The following is an 18658-nucleotide window of genomic DNA, read 5'->3' as shown; positions in this document are numbered from 1 at the left end:
ACTTCTGTCCCTGGCCCCTACCTCTTCTCTCCCTCCCCTGTAGGTAACTATTTCTTTTACTTTTTGGTTGGTTTTGATTCTGAAAACACACACACAGATACGCACACGCACATGCACATGCATGTAAACAGCTGAGATGATGTTCTTGTGTTCTGCACACCCGTGCCCCTTTCTTGGGTGTGGGGGACTCCCTCTTCCCGCTGCCCCATGCTGTGTGCTCTGTGAGCACCCCGAGAGCAGGCCCCAGCATCTGTGGCCTCCTCACTCCTTTCTTTGCAGTGTAGTTCCCCACTAGGGGAACAGAGCAGGACTTATTGATGGACATTTGGGCTATTTCCAATCTTTTGCCACTTTGAAATTGCTGCAGTGAATAGACTTGCATCATTTCTCTTTGTGCTAGTGTATTTGGAGATGATTTTCCACTAAGGGTAAATTTATTTGATTTTTAGTAATACACCATGTTTTCATTATCATTATTTTCAAGAGATTCAAAAATTTTGGGTTGTATTTCTCCCTTGATCCAAGCATTTTAAAAAGAGCAAATCCTCATTTTGAACTGGTAAGCAGTGTGACAGCATCAAGTGGAGTTTTCAGATAAGGGAAAGAGTCCTCTTGTTTCTACTGTCCTAACAGTTGGTATTTTGATGATTTTTGCATTTTCCTCTCTAGGTGCTAACATTCTTTTCCACATAGGTATAATCCTAATGTGATACAGTTTCCCCATTCATTCATTTATTCAGACAGTTTCTTAGTACCCATTATGAGCCAAGCACAGTGCTTCATGCCTGGGGATGGGGAGCTGAGCAGGACAGATTTTCTGCCCTCAGAAAGCCCCCCGTCACAGAAGCAGTAAAACACTCTTTCCTCATAATTGTCATATTTTTAATTTTGTTGAATACTTAAATTTCGTTCAGGTTTCGTGTGTGTGTGTGTGTGTGTGTGTGTGTGTGTGTGTGTGTGTGTGCTGTAGATGCAGTGAGCGTCAGAAAGGATACAGTTTTGTTCTTTTATTGACTTTTCTTTTTCCTTTGGATTCATTCTTGAAAAAGATTACGCTGAGTCAGGAGATTTCTTGACCTTTGTCCAGTAGCGTTGCTGTATCTTCTCTTCCAGAAAGGCAGAGGCAGGAAGCCTGGTTTTGACTCCAGAATCTAGCATGGTGCCTGACACCTAGTCTGTGTTTGCTGAAGAGTCATGTTTATGGCCAAGAGCAGGCTGCTCCCATGGTCAGCCCAAGCTGTGTGTGACCCAGCTTCCCAGTGTCTCCAGATCTGCCACACCTCTGCACTCCCACTTCCACTACAAACACAGCTTGCCCTCCTTTTTTTGCTCCCCTGCCTTGGACCTTCCTGTCCCCGTGGCCTCTGGCTCCACAGCCCCTATTGCCTTCCTGCATTTACTTCCTGTTGTTCCTCAGCAGCTCCCTCTCTTGTCCCACCCTTTCAGGCCTGTCCCTGCCATCACCCCTCTATTTACTTGTCCTTTTGATGGTGCTTCTGCCACACTGGCTCTGCCTGTCCTCCTCAGCCCTTCAGCGTCCTCCGCTGCTGGTTGCTGAGCTTGATGGAGGGAGTCCTGTCGTGCATTGGTTGGTGCTGTTGCAGATTGATGGGTTCCAGTCGCGGCTGGGTTTGCAGCATTGCTTGGCAGTCCTTTCCCTTGTCCCTTATCAACTGCATTTCCCATTATCCTTTGCAGTTCTCTTAGACCTTTGCCATTTCATCAGGCCTCCTCCCCTCTCCCTGCCTCGTGCCAAGCAGGTGACCTTGCCTTTTACATCACAGAGCAAATAGAGGCCTTCAATCTTCATCCCCTATCTCCGTGCAGGGAACCGCCACCTACTTCACACACTCCCCAGAGCTGCCACCCAGGAACTGACTTTTCCCCTCACCTCCTCCATCCAGCTAGAGCCAAGCCTTGTCTCCTTTGTTTCCATCAAAACTACCTAACCCCTTGAGGGCACCTGCTCCTCTTCATTCCCACCGGTAGTAAACACAGAAAAGTGCTGAAGTTCTTTCTCACTGACCTCTCATTCCCTGAGGCACAGCCCAGACTCCTTCCTGGGCACCTGTCCCTTTCTGCCCTCGACTGTCCTGGCATCTGCCTGTCCCCTCTGTTCTTATGATTCTGACTTTCTTGCCTTTCCCAAATGCCCCCTCCTCTCTTCTGTCAGTCTCTGTCATCCTTTAACAGATGCTGACTCTTTAGGATATTCACAATGGGGGCCCCTGAGAACACCCAGAGGTCCCCGATTAGGATTCTTAATTCGGCATAGATGAAGATTCTTGTGCATGTGGGGATGGGATGGGCGTGCTAGGTTCCAGCCAGCATCTGCATCTCAGGCCAGCTGGCCCTTCTCTGTTCATCAGCAGGTACTTTTCATGGTCTATGAACATGTGAGGCATAGAATTCACAGCATTGGGGGTAATATCAGTGCTATTGCCAGGACTACTGCTACCACTCACAGCACCCCTTTTTTGAGTTGTCGCTGTGCTCCAGGGCTGTGCTTCAGACTAGCTTGGCTTATCTCTTTTCCTTTTGTTCACGCCGCCCCCCCCCCCCCCCCCGCCGTGTAGTATGGGTGAATTGCTGGTTAAGCAGAGAGGTGTGCTTGTGGATGCTGAGTCGCAGCTTGACTGGAGAGGGCAGGAGGCTGGATGTCTGATTTCATGAGGCTGCCTGTTGTATGCTGTGGGACTGGGGAGGCTCTTCTAAAGCTGAGGATTGTATTTTGTCAGTTTCTGTGACAGGGTTTGGCACCTGGTAGTTTCAGTAAAGATTTGTAGACCTGAATCAGCTGCACACACTGTTTGATAATGTAGCCAGATTTCTTCAGTAGTCCTGAACTCCTCCCCTCTGTCTCACAGGAAGGGATATCCCACCCCGCTTTGAAGTCTCATGTCTTAGTTTCTCTCTGTGGTCCCATCCGGTTGTCTCAGAGCTTGCTTATTTTTCCGCCTTTCTCATTTATTTCTCATTTGATTATAATCAGTCCTCAGTCTCCCTGCTCTCTCTGTTCCTTGGCCTTGACTCAGAGCTTGTGGCCCATTCCTTTTCCTACTGCCAAGCTTTTTGAAAGAGGAACCTTCACTGCCTCTACCTCTGGGCTCTTCTTCTGGCACCAGCTCCTCGTGCAGCAGCTGATGCTTTCCGGAAGCTGGGGGATAGGTATCTTGCCACAGACTCAGTGAATCTGCTCATTGTAAAATCCAGTGCTTTTTTTAAAATTAGAGTTCAATGTTTAAAATATTACGAGATATTTTAATCACACACGAGAGAAATGTGTAATTGACACCCATATATCCACCATTCATATCCAGCAAATGTTAACATTTTGCAATTTTCTGCATATCCTTTTATTTTTTATTTAGAGGTTACAGATATGGTGGCAGCTTCTCTGTAGCCCTCCTGCATCCCATTCTTCTCCCTCCCTCCCCTTCCTGAGCCTGGCATGAGACATTCTCACCAGGTTTTCACAGTCACACCACTTGTGTAGGTGGCCCTGAATAAGAGAGTGTCTTGTTTGGGTGCTTGAAAGCTTGCACAGACACCATCATTGCACCGTGTATTCCATTCTGCTGATTGCATGACTCGTTTGTGTCTTAGACCTCTCCACATTGATCGGGATAGCTGCTGGTCATTCATTTTAGCTGCTTTATAGTATTGTATTTATATTTCTCCCACAATTTCTTTATCTACCCAGTGACATCTCTTCTTTTTTTCTTTGACCCACTTGCACCATTTGTCACTGTTGACCAGTTTTGAGTGTTTTTACAGACCTTTACTGGGTCCCTCTAGGCATTTAATGTTGCTTCACCCGAGACAGTGGGATGCAAAGGTAACTGGACACACCCCTTGCTGGGATCCTGTAAATATTGCTCTCCTTTGGCTTCCAATAATCATGGTTGTACTAACAGTACCAGCCAGTATTCATTTAGCGCATGCCATGTCCTAGACACCATCAGAAGCCTGTCACTCCTTTCATCCCCACAACAAGCTTATGAGGTAGATACTATGATTATCCAGTTTTATGGATAGGAAACTGAGGCTGAGAGAGGCCAAGTCACTTGGCCAAGATGACTCATCTAGTCACTTGGAGGATCCAGATGGGGGCTCAGCATTCAGACCCCACAGCTGTAGCCTGTACCCACTGCCGTGTTAGCTCTTGAGCTCCAGGCCTCTTCCCTGCCTCTGCCTGCACTTCTTGTTTGGGTCTTCCCCAGTCTCCATCATTAGCCCGATCCTCTCCTGCCCCTAAGAGTTGCTATTTCTTCTCTAGGATATCGTCTTTGGTCTTCCTTTCCTTATGGTATCAGGGTTCCCGCCATGGTCTCTCTGCTACTGTGGCCCTAGGGAGACTCTACACACAACTGAGCACTAGACTGCTATCTCTCCCCCAGGTCTCTGGAGTCTGTGAATCACTGCCCTCCATTGCCACAGCCCACTGGATGGCTCTGTCTAGATGTCCAGTGAATCCCATAGAGTTTAGAGACTCTAGCGTCCAGCCCTAGTCTCTCTATCCTCTATCTTGCTCTGGCTTCTGTGATTATCCTGGGTAGCCATTCTTAGCTCTCTTTAGCGCTGTCTCTCACACCTGCCCTCTTCTTTCTGTCCCCTGCCCTGACATCATGCCTCATGAAAGCCTGTGGTGGCCCAGGAGCCCCTCACCTGCTCTCTCTTGTCAGAACCACTTCAGGTTTCCAGAATGTCACCCTCCCTGAAGCCGAGTGTGATTGTGTTGCTTCTCTGCTGTTAAACTCTTGGGGGCTCCCATTGCACCTGGAGTGGTCACCAGAGGTCCTAGTGGGATCTGGCACACTTTTCCTGGCCTGATCTCAGCTTGCCCTTCATCCTCCCATTCTGCCATCTGGAACTTGTCCTACTTCTTCAGAGTATTTTGCCCCAGAGTTCATCACCTTGCACCTCAGCACGTGCTGTTTGTTCTCTGGCCCTGTAAGGCCTTCTCCCCTCCTACCCTTGCTCAGTGGATTCATTTCCTGGAGCTGCTGTAACAACGCACCACAGACTGTGCAGCTTAAAACAATAGATGTTTCTTTCCTCCCAGTTCCACAGATGGGAAGTGCAGTATCGGGGGTTGTCAGGATGGGTTCCCTCTGGGTGCTCTAGGGGAGAATCTTTCCTTCTGCTTCCAGTCTCTGGCGGTTGCCAGCTTCTTGGGCTTGTGGCCACATCTCTTGAATCTCTGCTGCCAACTTCACACGGCTTTGTTAGTGGCTCTTTCTTGGGCCCCTTCCCTGTGCGTTCTGTTGTACCAGACATAATTCCCATCTCAGGTGTGCTGTGCCAGGGTTTACAGAGTCTCAGGAGGATGCTGCAGAGTTTTCCAGTCTCTGCCTACGAAGGAGAAAAGGTGCGAAGTCATCCACTGATTCAACAGATCCTTATAGAAAGCAAAATTTTGTGCCACAGGCTGCCAGGTCCTGAGAGTGCACTGGAAGACAAAGTATAAATCAGATGTGGTACCTGCCTTCTGAATTCACTCTCTGCAGCAGAAAAGACAGGTGGCAATTATGAAATCGTACAGAAAAAAATCCTGTATATGTTTGTATGTATGTAAATACAGAAATCTGGAACAAGAGCTGTGGAGGAAAAATTCCAGTGCACTAGTCAAGTGTTGTTTGGGGACCTGTTCCAACAGGGACCAGGAGCAGAGGGGCTTTGGGCTGGAGCAGAGGAATGGTAGCCAGTCAGGTAGAGCGAGTGGCCTATTCAAAGACCTCAGGCAGGAGGGGCAGCAAAAGGCAAGAAGACCCAGTGGTCTTCAGGGTGTTTAGGGGATGGGGGTGGGGGTTGGTAGGGGCTAGCTCAGCCACACCTGCTCAGTGGGGTTGGTCTATATCCTGAGGGCACTTCTGCTCACTTGTGCTTCACCTTCTGCCTTTTTTTTCCCTTCTAGGTGAGAAAATCAAGTCAGGAAGTGCTCTTGATTCTTCTGGAACAAGATCTGATTTTCCAGCATGATATTGAAAACAAAGTGTGTCCCATTCTGCTGCAGCTCTCTGCCCCAGACAGTGATGACGAATATAAAGCAGAAGCTGTGAGCGTAAGTCTGTCCAGCGAATGACTGCCCAGCACCTGTGGGCACTGTCCCATAAGTTGACTGATACCTGACTTGAAGTATTACACGTGTTTGATTTTGGTCAGCACTGTTCTCATGAACAAGGTAGCCAGTTATTCAACCTAGGTTGGAGAAAGCTCACAGTTCAGCTCTGAGCATGTTTTGGAAGTAAGCATCCTTATAGCACCAATTTTTTTTTTTTTTTTTTTTTGAGACGGAGTCTCGCTCTGTCGCCCAGGCTGGAGTGCAGTGGCCGGATCTCGGCTCACTGCAAGCTCCACCTCCTGGGTTCACGCCATTCTCCTGCCTCAGCCTTCTGAGTAGCTGAGACTACAGGCGCCCGCCACCTCGCCCGGCTAGTTTTTTGTATTTTTTTTTTTTTTTTTTTTTTTTTTAGTAGAGACGAGGTTTCACCAGGTTAGCCAGGATGATCTCGATCTCCTGACCTCGTGATCCGCCCGTCTCGGCCTCCCACAGTGCTGGGATTACAGGCTTGAGCCACCGCGCCCGGCCAGCACCAATTGTTTTAAGAAGAAAAGGCTTGAGAAATCAGAATGATTTGGGCTTAGCAGCAGTAGCTGGCTTAGATTTCTGTTGGACAAGATGCTGAGATTTATAGGTAAGTCCTTGAACCTACTTGGACCATGGGCCTTCCTTCTCAAAGTAAGACCCCTAGTATGGTATGTGAGATAATTTTAGGTGGTACTTAGACAATTAAGAAGAAAATTTAGTAGACTTGTGTGTCTGTAGATTGGGAGAAGACTAAGATAGATATGTAAGCAAATAAGAAGAATCACTGTGAAGAATGCAGATGTGGCCAAACATTTACAGGCATTTGGGAGACGCTGTGTTAAAGTATTTGTGCTTCTGTCAGTCAGAGATGTTCAGTGAAAGGAATAGTATAAATGCTCATTGTCTTCTAGTTAATAGTCTGGTATCCTTGGGTTTGCAAGATTCTGTGTCCATTTTTAAATGATTATACAGTCGGGATTTTCTACTCGCTTCTGGAGTCCTTGTTCACAAACCAGCAGCTGATGACCCAGTGCTGGCTTTTCTTGCCCTCAGATCAAGATGTCTCCATTTGTCCTTGCGCCTTTTCCTTTGTGGCTCAAGGGGAGGTCGCAATGGGCCATCTTGTTTTCTTCAGCTGCTGCTCCTCCACTGACCCATGCAAATGATGCTGTATGGCATGACCCTTTCTGTTTGCCTTATCGAAGCAAATAGCTCCAGGGTTAGTCCAACATTTTAGGAAAAATTTGTCCCTAAAGGATGTAAAAAATCATAAGCATGGCCGGGCGCGGTGGCTCAAGCCTGTAATCCCAGCACTTTGGGAGGCCGAGACGGGCGGATCACGAGGTCAGGAGATCGACACCATCCTGGCTAACACAGTGAAACCCCGTCTCTACTAAAAATACAAAAAACTAGCCGGGCGAGGTGGCGACACCTGTAGTTCAGCTACTCGGGAGGCTGAGGCAGAAGAATGTCGTGAACCCGGGAGGCGGAGCTTGCAGTGAGCTGAGATCCTGCCACTGCACTCCAGCCTGGGTGACAGAGCAAGACTCCGTCTCCAAAAAAAAAAAAAAAAAAATCATAAGCATTAATTATGAATATAATAAAATATACAGAAGATAGTCGTTTTCCTGTTTGGGAAACAATGATGTTAGAGAAAGGAATTATTTTCTTTTTTTAAAGTGCAGAAACATTATACGCCATGGAGCTAAAAAATTGTATTACAGCATCAGAACATTTGGCAATTATTCTTCATTTATGTAAAAGTTTTCTTTAACTATGTGTTAAAGGTCTGGCTTTTAAACTAATTTAATTTTTTGCATATTTCATATGTTTATAAGATGAATCAGGCTGAAGAATAATTGATTATTAAAATTCAAATTCTCCAGGGTTCTTTTATAAATTTCAAGTTTCTCTATAAGAAATTAAATTTGTTTTGCAAAATGAACCTGGATAATATCATTTAGTTGGGGTATTTGGCAGTTGAGCAGTGAACTTTGCCAACTAGATCTTCTTTTTCATTTGGAAGTTGGTTAGGCAAGTTTCCAAGGTTACGACTGACAACCAAATATCTTATCCCTAAAGGCTGATAATACCATGAAAAATAATACTAAAGGCATTTTTGCATGATTTTTATTTTGTTTTCTTTCCGGATACTCCATTCTTGTCAGCAATATTCTTCTTCTTCTTCACTTTTTTTGGTAGAAATATTTGGAAAATATTACAAGCCTTCAAAAAGCTATCTGCACAAATCACTTGCAGAACAAATTAGTTCACATAAATTGTATTTTTCATTCCAAGCGAGATGCTGGTCTCATTATTTGAATGGATAGGATTTGAACTGTGGCTGCAAGAACAGAAGTGATCTTGAACCTCCTACCCACCATGGCCCAGGCTGCGCTTGTCTGTTTCTCCCAGGTGTTCCTGCAGGACCTCTGCTTTTCCTCCTGTGGAGATCTGTTGGGAGTGGAATGTCGGATGTCTGGTCTGGCCCGTGTGTGCGTTGCTCCAGTTATTTCCCCAGACCCTGGAGGCCAAGAGGGCTTGGCGGGGTGCGGGGGGGACTTGCCCCTTGAGTATGAGAGAGCTGTGGAACACAGACAGAATCTCTTCTTTTTAGCTAGGAAATGACGATGTGGGTAGAGTAAATGACAGTGTGGGTAGTCATTATCCAAGGAAGAGAAGGCCACATGTGTGCTTTGTAGAGCTCCCCTAGGAAGGCAGGGTTCTGATTTAGCTGGTCTGTGGGTGATACCCCAAACATTGCGGATGCCAGTGTGTATCCATTAGGAGATGATTCAGGGAGCTGTCAGCTAAAAGGGTGATGAGGAAAGAAGCAGATTGGGCTGGTCAGATGCCCTCTGTGTTTGGGGGCTCTCCTTGCATCCAGATGGTGTGAATATTGCTACATCTGTACTGTACATAAACACACGCTTACTCAGAGCAGTGCCATTTTGAAGGAAGTGCCTCAACTCCCAAGGAGACTGCACGTCTTCATGGACAAAATACATCTGTTCATTCGATTTTTCACTCTCATTAGAACTTACAATTAGTTGATTCCGATGCTAACAACTCTAGTACATATATGACTGGGAAAATCAGAGATAACCAACTGCATGTGTCCTGGGTGTTTTAGATTGAGTTATGCAGGACAGCTTCCATGTTGGGACATGAGTACATGGAATCCTGGGAAGGGAAATGTACGTGCATTTTCCTTTGTGAAACCCTTCTAGAAACCCTACGCAATGTTAGTGACTCTGTCCTTGATGCAGTCAGAAGGGTTAGCTCTGTCTTCTGTCACTTAGCAGTTGAGTTGTGAAATTCTGTTTATTTCTCCCTCAAGATGGTGAGCTTCTTAAACACTGGACTGTGGTATCTTTGCACTATCAGCCCCCAGCACAGTGCCAGGCTCAGAGTCAGTACTAAATAAATGTTTGTTGGATGAATGAATCGGTAAAAACTGCAAGAACTGTATCTTGTAATTATATCTAGACAGGATAAACAGGCCACTGGAGACCAATTATAATTCCTCTTGCTTGCAGGGACGCCATTAGCATTCCGAGATTATAACTCATTGTCAGAACTCTATTTTTCTCTCTCAACATGTTTTCACATTAAGGCTTCCTCATTTTTTGTCGTCATTTCTATTTTTAAGCTCATTTCTATTTGTGCGTGTACTTAAGAAGAATGTTGTGGTTATGTGCTACAAAGAATAGTTAACTCCAAGCAACTAAGTGAAGATCGTCATTCCATACAAGTGGTTCCCAGGGCCACGGGAATATAATTTCTTGTCACTTGGTGTGCTGACTTCTAATGACTCTGGATTTGTTTTATTCTGTATAGTAATAAGGTCATGCGGGTGTGGCAGATGGAGAGGGGTGGATGGAGATACTGGGAGTGCTTTAGTTGCCCATCACACTGGATATGGAAGCCTCACATCCTCATTTATTGTGGCTGTCACTTTGTACAACTCTGCTAAGCATCCTATCAGAAATATGTGTCCTCTGTGTTCTGAGGACACAAACCTTTTCCTTATTTGTGTTATGGGCTAGTTTCCCCTTCGCCCCACCCGCATTGGTTTTCTTTCCCCTCTTCCTGTATGCAAATTCCAAATAGAATGATAGGTAGATTACTAACCCAGACCATTTTCCACTGTAAATAGGCAGTGCTGTGTATATAGTGAGAATAACAGACTTTAGAGACAGGAAGTCCTTCTTCCCCCCATCCCTGCCTTTCTCCATCCCTTTCTTGTGTCCCCACTTCGGTCCTTCACTCCCCTGCCTTACCCTCTTCCTTCCTCATTTTGTTCTTTCCTCCCTTTCTTTTTACTTTGTTGGGGGAATGGAAGAATTATTTCACAATTTTGTTTTTGGCAACTTTTCATCTTGTTTCAATTTCAAACTTGCAAGAAAGTTGCAAGAATAGTAATATGAATTCCCCTATACCTCTCTCTGGCTTCTTTAGTAATTTATATTTAGTTTCATTTGTTTTATCTTTTTTTCTCTTCCCCTCCATCTCTCCCTCTCTCTCCACACATACAGACAGATGCATATTTACTGTATTTATTATTTTCTGAGACATTTGAGACTCAGTTGGAGGCATTGTCCCTCTTTACATCTAAATACTTCATTTTTTAATTTAATTTTTTATTAAGGACAAACAGCAGCATTCATCTAAATACTTCGATGTATATATCCTAAAAGGAAGGAAATTCTCTTATATAACCATAGTACAGTGATCAAAATAGGAAATTTCACACCGATACAGTGCTAATGTTATAGCCGCAGTTCCTATGCAAACATCATCTTTGTTCAGATCCCAGTCCAGGGTCCCTTGCTGCACTGAGCTGTCCTATCTCTTTGGTTTCCATTAATCTGGAACAGTTCTCACGTCTGTCTTTGAATTTTGTAACACTTAAATATTGGAAGAGTACTGGCCACATTTGTTTTGCAGAGTGCCTCCCTGTTTGGCTTTGCCTCATGTTTCCTTGTGATTGGATTCAGACTCTGTCTTTCTGGCAGGCGTATCACAGAAGTGATGTATTCCCAGTGTGTCATGGCAGGAGGCACAAGACTTCAGCTTGTCCTAATATTGGTGATGTTAACTTTGATGACCTAATAGATAGACGTGGTATCTGCCAGGTTTCTCCAGTGTGCTCTTTTTTCTCTCGGGAAGTAATGAGGAGAGTTACCTTGAGACGATTTAAGTATGCTTTTCTCCGTCAGACCTTTACCCACTAGCGTTGCTGTCTATTGATGCTTCTGGTTGGCATTCTGCTATGTTCCCTTCTCCATAATTTGCCACCATTTTGTTGAGGATTTTCGTATCTATATTCAAGAGAACAATTTTCTTTTCCTATTATGTCTTTGTTGGATTTTAGAATCAGAATTATTCTGGCTTCAAAAAATGAGTTGGGAAGTATTCCCTCCTTTTCTATTTTCTGAAAGGTTTTGTTTAAGATTGGAGTTATTTTTTCCTTAAACATTTGTTAGAATTCTCCAGTAGAACCTCTGGTCCTAGAGTTTTCTTTGCGAGATGGTTTTTCATAACAGATTTAATTCAGATACGGTGCTGTTCAAATTTCTTCATCTGTGTCACTGGGTAAGTTGTACATTTCAGGGAATTTATTAATTTCATGTAAGTTGTCAGATTTATTGGGTTAGACTTGTTCACGATATTCCTTTACTATCTTTTTAATGTCTGTAAGATCTGTAGTGTTATCCCCTTTCAGTTATGATCTTGGTAATTTGTGCTTTTTTTCTCTCTTGATCAGTCTTGCTAGGGGCTTATCAAATTTATGTTTTCAAGCCGATTTTCGGCTTCGTTGGTTTTATCACTTATTTCTTTTTCATTGATTTCTACTGTTTATTATTTCCACCCTTCTCCTTTCTTGAGTTGTTTGCTTGTCCTTTTTTTAGCTTTTTAAAGAGGAAACTGTTTTTAAGCCTACCTTCTTTTCCATTTTAAGCATTTAAAGCTACACATTTAATGTTAATGTCTGTGTAATATATTAACCCTTTCATCATTGAGAAATGTCTGAGAGTAATCCATATTTTATAATCAATTATGATAGTAATATAACCACTCTAGCATTTTATACTTATTGCTTATTTTATTTGTTTATATTTTTTTACTCTCAGTTTATATGTCTTTACATTTCAAGTGTTTCTGCTTTTGTTAGCATCTAGTTGGGTCCTGCTTTTATATTCAGTCTAATAGTTTCTGCTCTTTAATTAGTGTGTTTAGTTCATTTATATTTAATGTAATTATTGATATGTTTGGTTTTATTTTTGCCATTTCTCTGTTTTCATTTGTCTCATCTGTTTTGTTGTTAATTCTTTTCTGTTTTCTTTTGGGCTAATGAATGTTTTTCAGCATTGCATTTTAATTCCTCTATTGAATATTTTTAAAAAATATATCACCTTTTGCAACAGTATGGTTGCATTCACTTGCCTTCATCCTTTGTGCTGTTGTTTTCATGTATATTACATTATGAGCCTGCAAATACACTGTGTTAGGCCATTCTTGGATTGCTATGCAGAAATACCTGAGACTGGGTAATTTATAAGAAAAGAGGTTTAATTGAATCATGGTTCTGCAGACTATACAGGAAGCGTAGTGCCAGCATCTGCTTCTGAGGAGGTCTCCAGAACCTTTTACTCATGGCAGAAGGCAAAGTGGGAGCAGGCATGTCACATGATGAAAACAGGAGCAAGAGAGGAAGTGGTGGGGAGGGAGGTGCCACACCTTAAGTAACCAGATATGCAAGAACTCACTATTGTGAAGATAATACCAAGCAATGAGGGATCCACCCCCATGACCCAAATACCTCCCACCAGGCCCCACCTCTAATACTGGGGATTACAGTTCAATTTGAGATTTGGTGGGGACGTATATTTAAACCATATGGTACAGTATTTTGATTTTTCATTTAAAGAGTTATATCTTTTGAAGAGAGTAGTAAAAAAGGAAAAAATGCAGCCTTTTATATGCCCATTTTTACCATTTTTGGTGATTGGCATTCTTTCCTTTCCTAGATACGAGTTACCATCTGGTATCCTTTCCCTAAAAGCCGGAAGAACTTCCTTTAGTACCTTTTGTAGTTCAAGTTGGCTGATGATGAAATTTATTAATTTTTGTTTATCTGAAAATGTCTTTATTTTGTATTTATTTTTGAATGATAGTTTTGCTGGATGTAGAATTGTGAGTTAAAAAAGGTTTTTTGTTTCTTTTCTTTTAGCATTTTGAAGATACCATTCTGTTGTCTTCTGGCCTTCTTTGTTTCTCATGAGAAGTCATCTGCCATTTATATTGTACTCGTATATATAAAATATCCCTTTTTCTCTGCTCATGAGATTTTTCTCTTTACCTTTGGATTTTAGCAGAGTTAGTACGCTGTTTTGTCTCCATCGAACTTCTTGGATTCGTGTGTTAAGCCTTTCAACTAATTTGGGAAGTTTGGGCTGTTGTTGTTTTAAATACCTTTTTCTGTATTCTTTTTCTCCTTTCAGTTTGTGACTTAGATAACACAAAGTTGGGACCCTTAATATTGTCCCACAGGTCTTTGAGGCATTGTTCAGTTTCCTTTAATCATTTTTTTATCTCTGATGTTTAGATTTGATAATTTTTATTAATTTATCTTTAAGTTTATTGATTCTTTTTTTACATCTCTCCAATCTGCTATTAGGCCTAACCAGCAAATTTTTAATTTCAGTTATTGTATATTTTGCTCTAGAATTTCCCTTTTGATCTTTTATAGACCTTTACAGTTTCTATATCTCTATTGTATAGAAAGTCCCTGTCTATTCTTTATGTGTTTTTTCTTTGTAATTCTTGAGTATATTTATAACAGCTCCTTTAAAGTCCTTGTCTGGCCCTTGCAACATTTGGATCATCTTGATGTTGGTTTTCATTGACTAATATTATGGATCACTTTTTTCTTATTAATGCATGAGTAGTAATTTCTGATTGGACAGTGGACATTATAAATGGTACATTGCAGAGTCTCTGGATTCTGTTATATTTTTCTAAAATGATTTCTGTCCTAGGAGGCAGTTACCTTGATTAATCTCCAACTCCAAATTATCTGCCTTGTGAGCAGAAGCTGAAATCTGTGCACAGTGTATTTAATTTCTGACTGCTGCTTTTTTTCTGGGTCCTCTGGGATCTCCCCCACATATATGTAGTTTAGCAGTCAGCCAAAGATTTAAGTACATTTTATGCACAGATTTTGGACCTTACTTGCAAATCTCTCCTGTTGCAATATATCTTTTAAGAGTAGCCTGTCCTCCAGTTTCTGCCTTTTGGTTGCTTTCTACTGCTTTCAAAGGGTGTTTTTTTTATGTTTTGTCAAGATTTTATGCTTTTTAGCTATAGGAGGGTTAGTCTAACTTAGACTGTGCTATTACCAGAAGTCTTGGTTCTTTTTTTTAGTTTCCATTTCTTTGATAAGATTCCTGATCTGTTCATTCATTGTGACCCTATTTTCCTCTTTGTACTTGAGCGTATTTGTAATAGCTGCTTTAAATTCCTTTTAAAGTCTTCTAATTCTAATATCTGGATTTTCTGTGGGTGTTTTTTCTGCTGACTGATACTTTTCTTGACTATGAGTCACATTTTCTTATTGCTTCTCATGTCTATAGATTTTTCATTTTCTATTTTGTAGAAACTCTGGATTTTGTTATTTACCTCTAGAGAGTATTGACTTTGTTCTAAAAAGCAGTTCAGATTCTGTTTTTCCTGTAGTAGGCAGCAGCTGAAACAGCTCACTTCTTTCATCCTTAAGTTACTGTTTCTCTATGAACCTCATCATCTCCCCTGTGCATGCATAGTTCAGAGATCAGCCAAGGATTAGGGTAGGATTTAACCATGGATTTTGGAACTTTTCTTTGGCTCCCTCCTTCCTTCACAGTAAAACTGTAGCTTTAAAAAATTTATGTATGTCTGTATGTATTTATTTCACTAGCTTTAGGGACACAGGTGGTTTTTGGCAACATGGATAAATTGTATAGTGGTGAAGTCTAGGATATTAGTGTACACATCACTTGAGTAGTGTACATTGAACACCAATAGGTGGTTTCTCATCCATCACCCCTTTCTGACCCTCTCCCCTTCTGAGTCTCCAGTTTCCATTATATGACTGTGTTTGCCTTTGCATACCCATAGCTTAGCTTCCACTTATAAGTGAGAACATGGGGCATTTGGTTTTCCATTCCTGAGTTACTTCACTTATAATAATGGCCTGCAGTTCCATCCAAGTTACTGCAAAAGACATTCTTTTGTTCTTTTATATGGCTGAGTAATATTCCATGGTATATATGTATACACTACATTAAATATATATATATGTGTGTGTGTGTGTGTGTGTGTGTATATATATATTTTTTTTTTTTTTTTTTTTTTCCTTTTTTTGAGATATCGTCTTGCTCTGTTGCCCAGGCTGGAGTGCAGTGGTACAGTCTTGGGTTACTGCAGCCTCAACCTCCTCGGCTCAAGTGATCCTCCCATCTCAGTCTCCCAGGTAGCTGGGACTACAGGCATGTACCACTACACCCAGCTAATTTTGTTTACTTTTTTAGAGACTTGTCTCACTGTGTTGCCCACACTACAACATTTTCTTCGTCTTCTCCTCAGTTGATGGGCACTTAGATTGATTCCATATCTTTGCAACTGTGAATTGTCTTACAATAAGCATATGCATACAGGTGTCTTTTTGATATAATGATTTCCTTTCCTTTGGGTTTATACCCAGTAGTGCGATTGCTGGATCGAATGGTAGACCTACTTTTAGTTCGTTGAGAATTCTCCATAATGTTTTCCGTAGAAGTTGTACTAATTTACATACCCACCAGCAGTATATAAGTGTTCCCTTTTCACCACATTCATGTCAATATCTATGTTTTTTGACTTTTTAATAATGACCATTCTGACTAGGGTAACATGGTATATCATTGTGGTTTTAGCTTGCATTTGTCTGATAATTAGTGATGTTGAATATTTTTTTATATGCTTGTTGACCATTTGTATGTCTTCTTTTGAGAAATGTCTGTTCATATAATTGGCCCACTTTTTAGTGGGATTATTTATTTTTTTCTTCTGATTTGAGTTCCTTGTAGATTCTGATATCAGTTCTTTGTTGGATGCATAGTTTGTAAATATTTTCTCCCATTCTGTGGGTTGTCTCTTTGATGATTATTTCTTTGCTGTGCAGAAGCTTTTTAGTTTAATTAGGTCCCATTTATTTATATTTGTTTTAATTAAATTTGCTTTTGGGGTCTTAGTCATAAATTCTTTGCCTACACCAGTGTCCAGAAGAGTTTTTCCTAGATTTTCTTTTGTAATTTTTATGGTTTCAGGTCTTAGATTTAAAATCTTGAGTAGATTTTTGTATAAAGGGAGAGATAAGGATCCAGTTTCATTTTTCTCCATATAGCTAGCCAGTTTTCCCAGCACCATTTATTGAATAGAGTATCCTTTCCCTGGTGTATGTTTTGTATGCATTGTCAGAGATCAGTTGGTTGTAAGTATTTGACTTTATTTCTGGGTTCTCTATTCTGTTGCATTGGTTTGCTTTTATACTATTACCATGCTGTTTTGGTTACCCTAGCCTTGTACTGGAATTCAAAGTTGGGTAATGTGATGCCTCCAGATTTGTTATTTTAGCTTACTGTTGCTGTGGCTATTCTGACTCTTAATTCCATATGAATTTTAGGATTTTTTTTTCTAATTCTGTGAATAGTGAATTGATATTTTGATACGAATTGCATTAAATCTGTAGATTACTTTGGGCAATGTGGTCATTTTTATGATATTGATTCTTCTAATCCATGAACATGGAATGTATTTACATTTGTTTGTGTCATCTGTGATTTCTTTGGGCAGGGTTTTGTAGTTCTCTTTGTAGAGATCTTTTACCTCCTTGGTTAAGTATAAGCATTTTATTTTTATTTTTTGTAGTTATTGAGTTCTTGAATTGATTCTCATCTTGCTCATGATTAGTATAAAGTAGTGCTACTAATTTGTATACATTGGTTTTGTAACCCAAGACTTTAGTAAATTCATTTATCAAATCTAGGAGTCTTTTGGAGGAGTCTTTAGGGTTTTCTAGGTATGAGATCGTATCATCAGCAAGCAGAGACAGTTTCTTTTTTCTGGTTAGGGTGCCTTCTTTTCTTTCTCTTGTCTGATTGCTCTGGCTAGGACTTCTACCTGTTGCTTTTGCTTGAGGTCTAGCTACCCTGCATAGCCATGTAGAACGGGAAATACCCTCAGGCCAAAAGCAGCATAAATGCAAAATTTAATCATTTTTTTTTTCTTGTAAGGGTCTGCTCTTTAGTTTCTCCAGAATGTGATCATTTTCCAGTGCTTACCATGCCCTGCTGTCACTGGATGTCTCACCTCCCCACTGTTTCTGTTTAGTCCTGCTATTTAACCTCTTGCAGCATTTCCCCATCTGGAAACATGAGGGTAAATAATACCCATGTCATAGGATTCTTGGGAAGGTAAAATAGGCCAATGCACATACATTTTGTTTGTTTGTGTGTTAGGTACAAGGTGGGGACCTGGCAGATGGTAACTCTTGAGCTTCAGACAAACAGTTATCTGAGTCAAACTGGGGAAATGTTGGGCCTTCTGTTGATCTTATAAGTTGACAAAACTCAAAAGAAGGTGTTTTTTATTTTTCCTTCTTAGGTATGTTGGGAATATTTTGATATTGGCTTTTGGAATATATCTTTAGTGCTATATGTGACTTAAATGCTTTGGCATTTTAAATGATTCGATTTTTTTTTTTTTTTTTTAATTTATAGATAATCTGCAAAATGGCTTCCATGCTGAGTAAGAGTACAGTTGAACGCCTGCTACTCCCCCGATTCTGTGAACTGTGTGGTGATGGGAAGCTTTTTCAAGTTCGGAAGGTAGGAATGTAAGAATTCCAAAACTCTTAAAGTTAAAAGTTCAAAATGGGTTTCTGTAAAGTTTTTGGACTTCTTCGGTAGACATAGTCTGGGGGAAAAATGTGTCCAGTGTGAACTCTGCAAGGAAAATGTCTGAACAGTGTTGCCAGTTTTCCTGCAGTTAGGAAATGCATAGAGACCTGGAGATAAGAGTATGTGTAAGTAGACCTGTTGCTGTCAGACACAGGGTGAGAGTTAGGGGACCTTACTCGTTTATGGTTAGATGCCCAGGCTTGCAAGGTCTTTGATTATCTGTGGTGATTTGATCCAGAACCTTCTTACCTTTGCTATACCTTCCAACCCCAAATTCCCATTTAGTCACTTGTCATTTGGTTGTCAAATTCTTCCTTTTGAAGTCTGTTACTGTCCCTCCCTAAACAGCCTCATCCTGCACCTTGCTGTCTGGCCATCACCCCTCTGGTCTCTGTTCATGATACACAGGCAGGACAGCAGGTCTCCTTTGCCATGCAGGGAATGTTAAGGGGCCTCTTTTGCCTTATTGCTAACATGCCTTCCGTATCAAGATCAATTAGGAGCCAGAAAATCCTAGAATTTGGCACCTTATTGCAAATCTTCTGTTTTTGATGCAGTGGAGGCACCTGGCATAATGCGCTGT

The 18658-nt window shown here is 41.5% G+C and overlaps 1 protein-coding gene across 7 annotated transcripts in view; it reads left to right on the top strand.

Moving 5' to 3' along the window:
* Nucleotides 1–18658, top strand: part of LOC111555690 (serine/threonine-protein phosphatase 4 regulatory subunit 1-like) — an 89998-nt gene that overhangs the window by 48937 nt on the left and 22403 nt on the right. For all 7 annotated transcript variants that reach the window (XM_023231990.1, XM_023231989.1, XM_023231987.1 and 4 more), the window contains 2 exons: nucleotides 5918–6064; nucleotides 17896–18003. In XM_023231990.1, the coding sequence (XP_023087758.1) occupies nucleotides 5918–6064; nucleotides 17896–18003 (255 nt within the window). The remainder of the gene's footprint in view (nucleotides 1–5917; nucleotides 6065–17895; nucleotides 18004–18658) is intronic.

Source organism: Piliocolobus tephrosceles, chromosome 20 (assembly GCF_002776525.5).
Source record: "Piliocolobus tephrosceles isolate RC106 chromosome 20, ASM277652v3, whole genome shotgun sequence".
NCBI classification, from domain to species: domain Eukaryota; kingdom Metazoa; phylum Chordata; class Mammalia; order Primates; family Cercopithecidae; genus Piliocolobus; species Piliocolobus tephrosceles.
The sequence above is the reverse complement of the archived record's forward strand: the minus strand, read 5'-3'. Positions and strand labels throughout refer to the sequence as shown.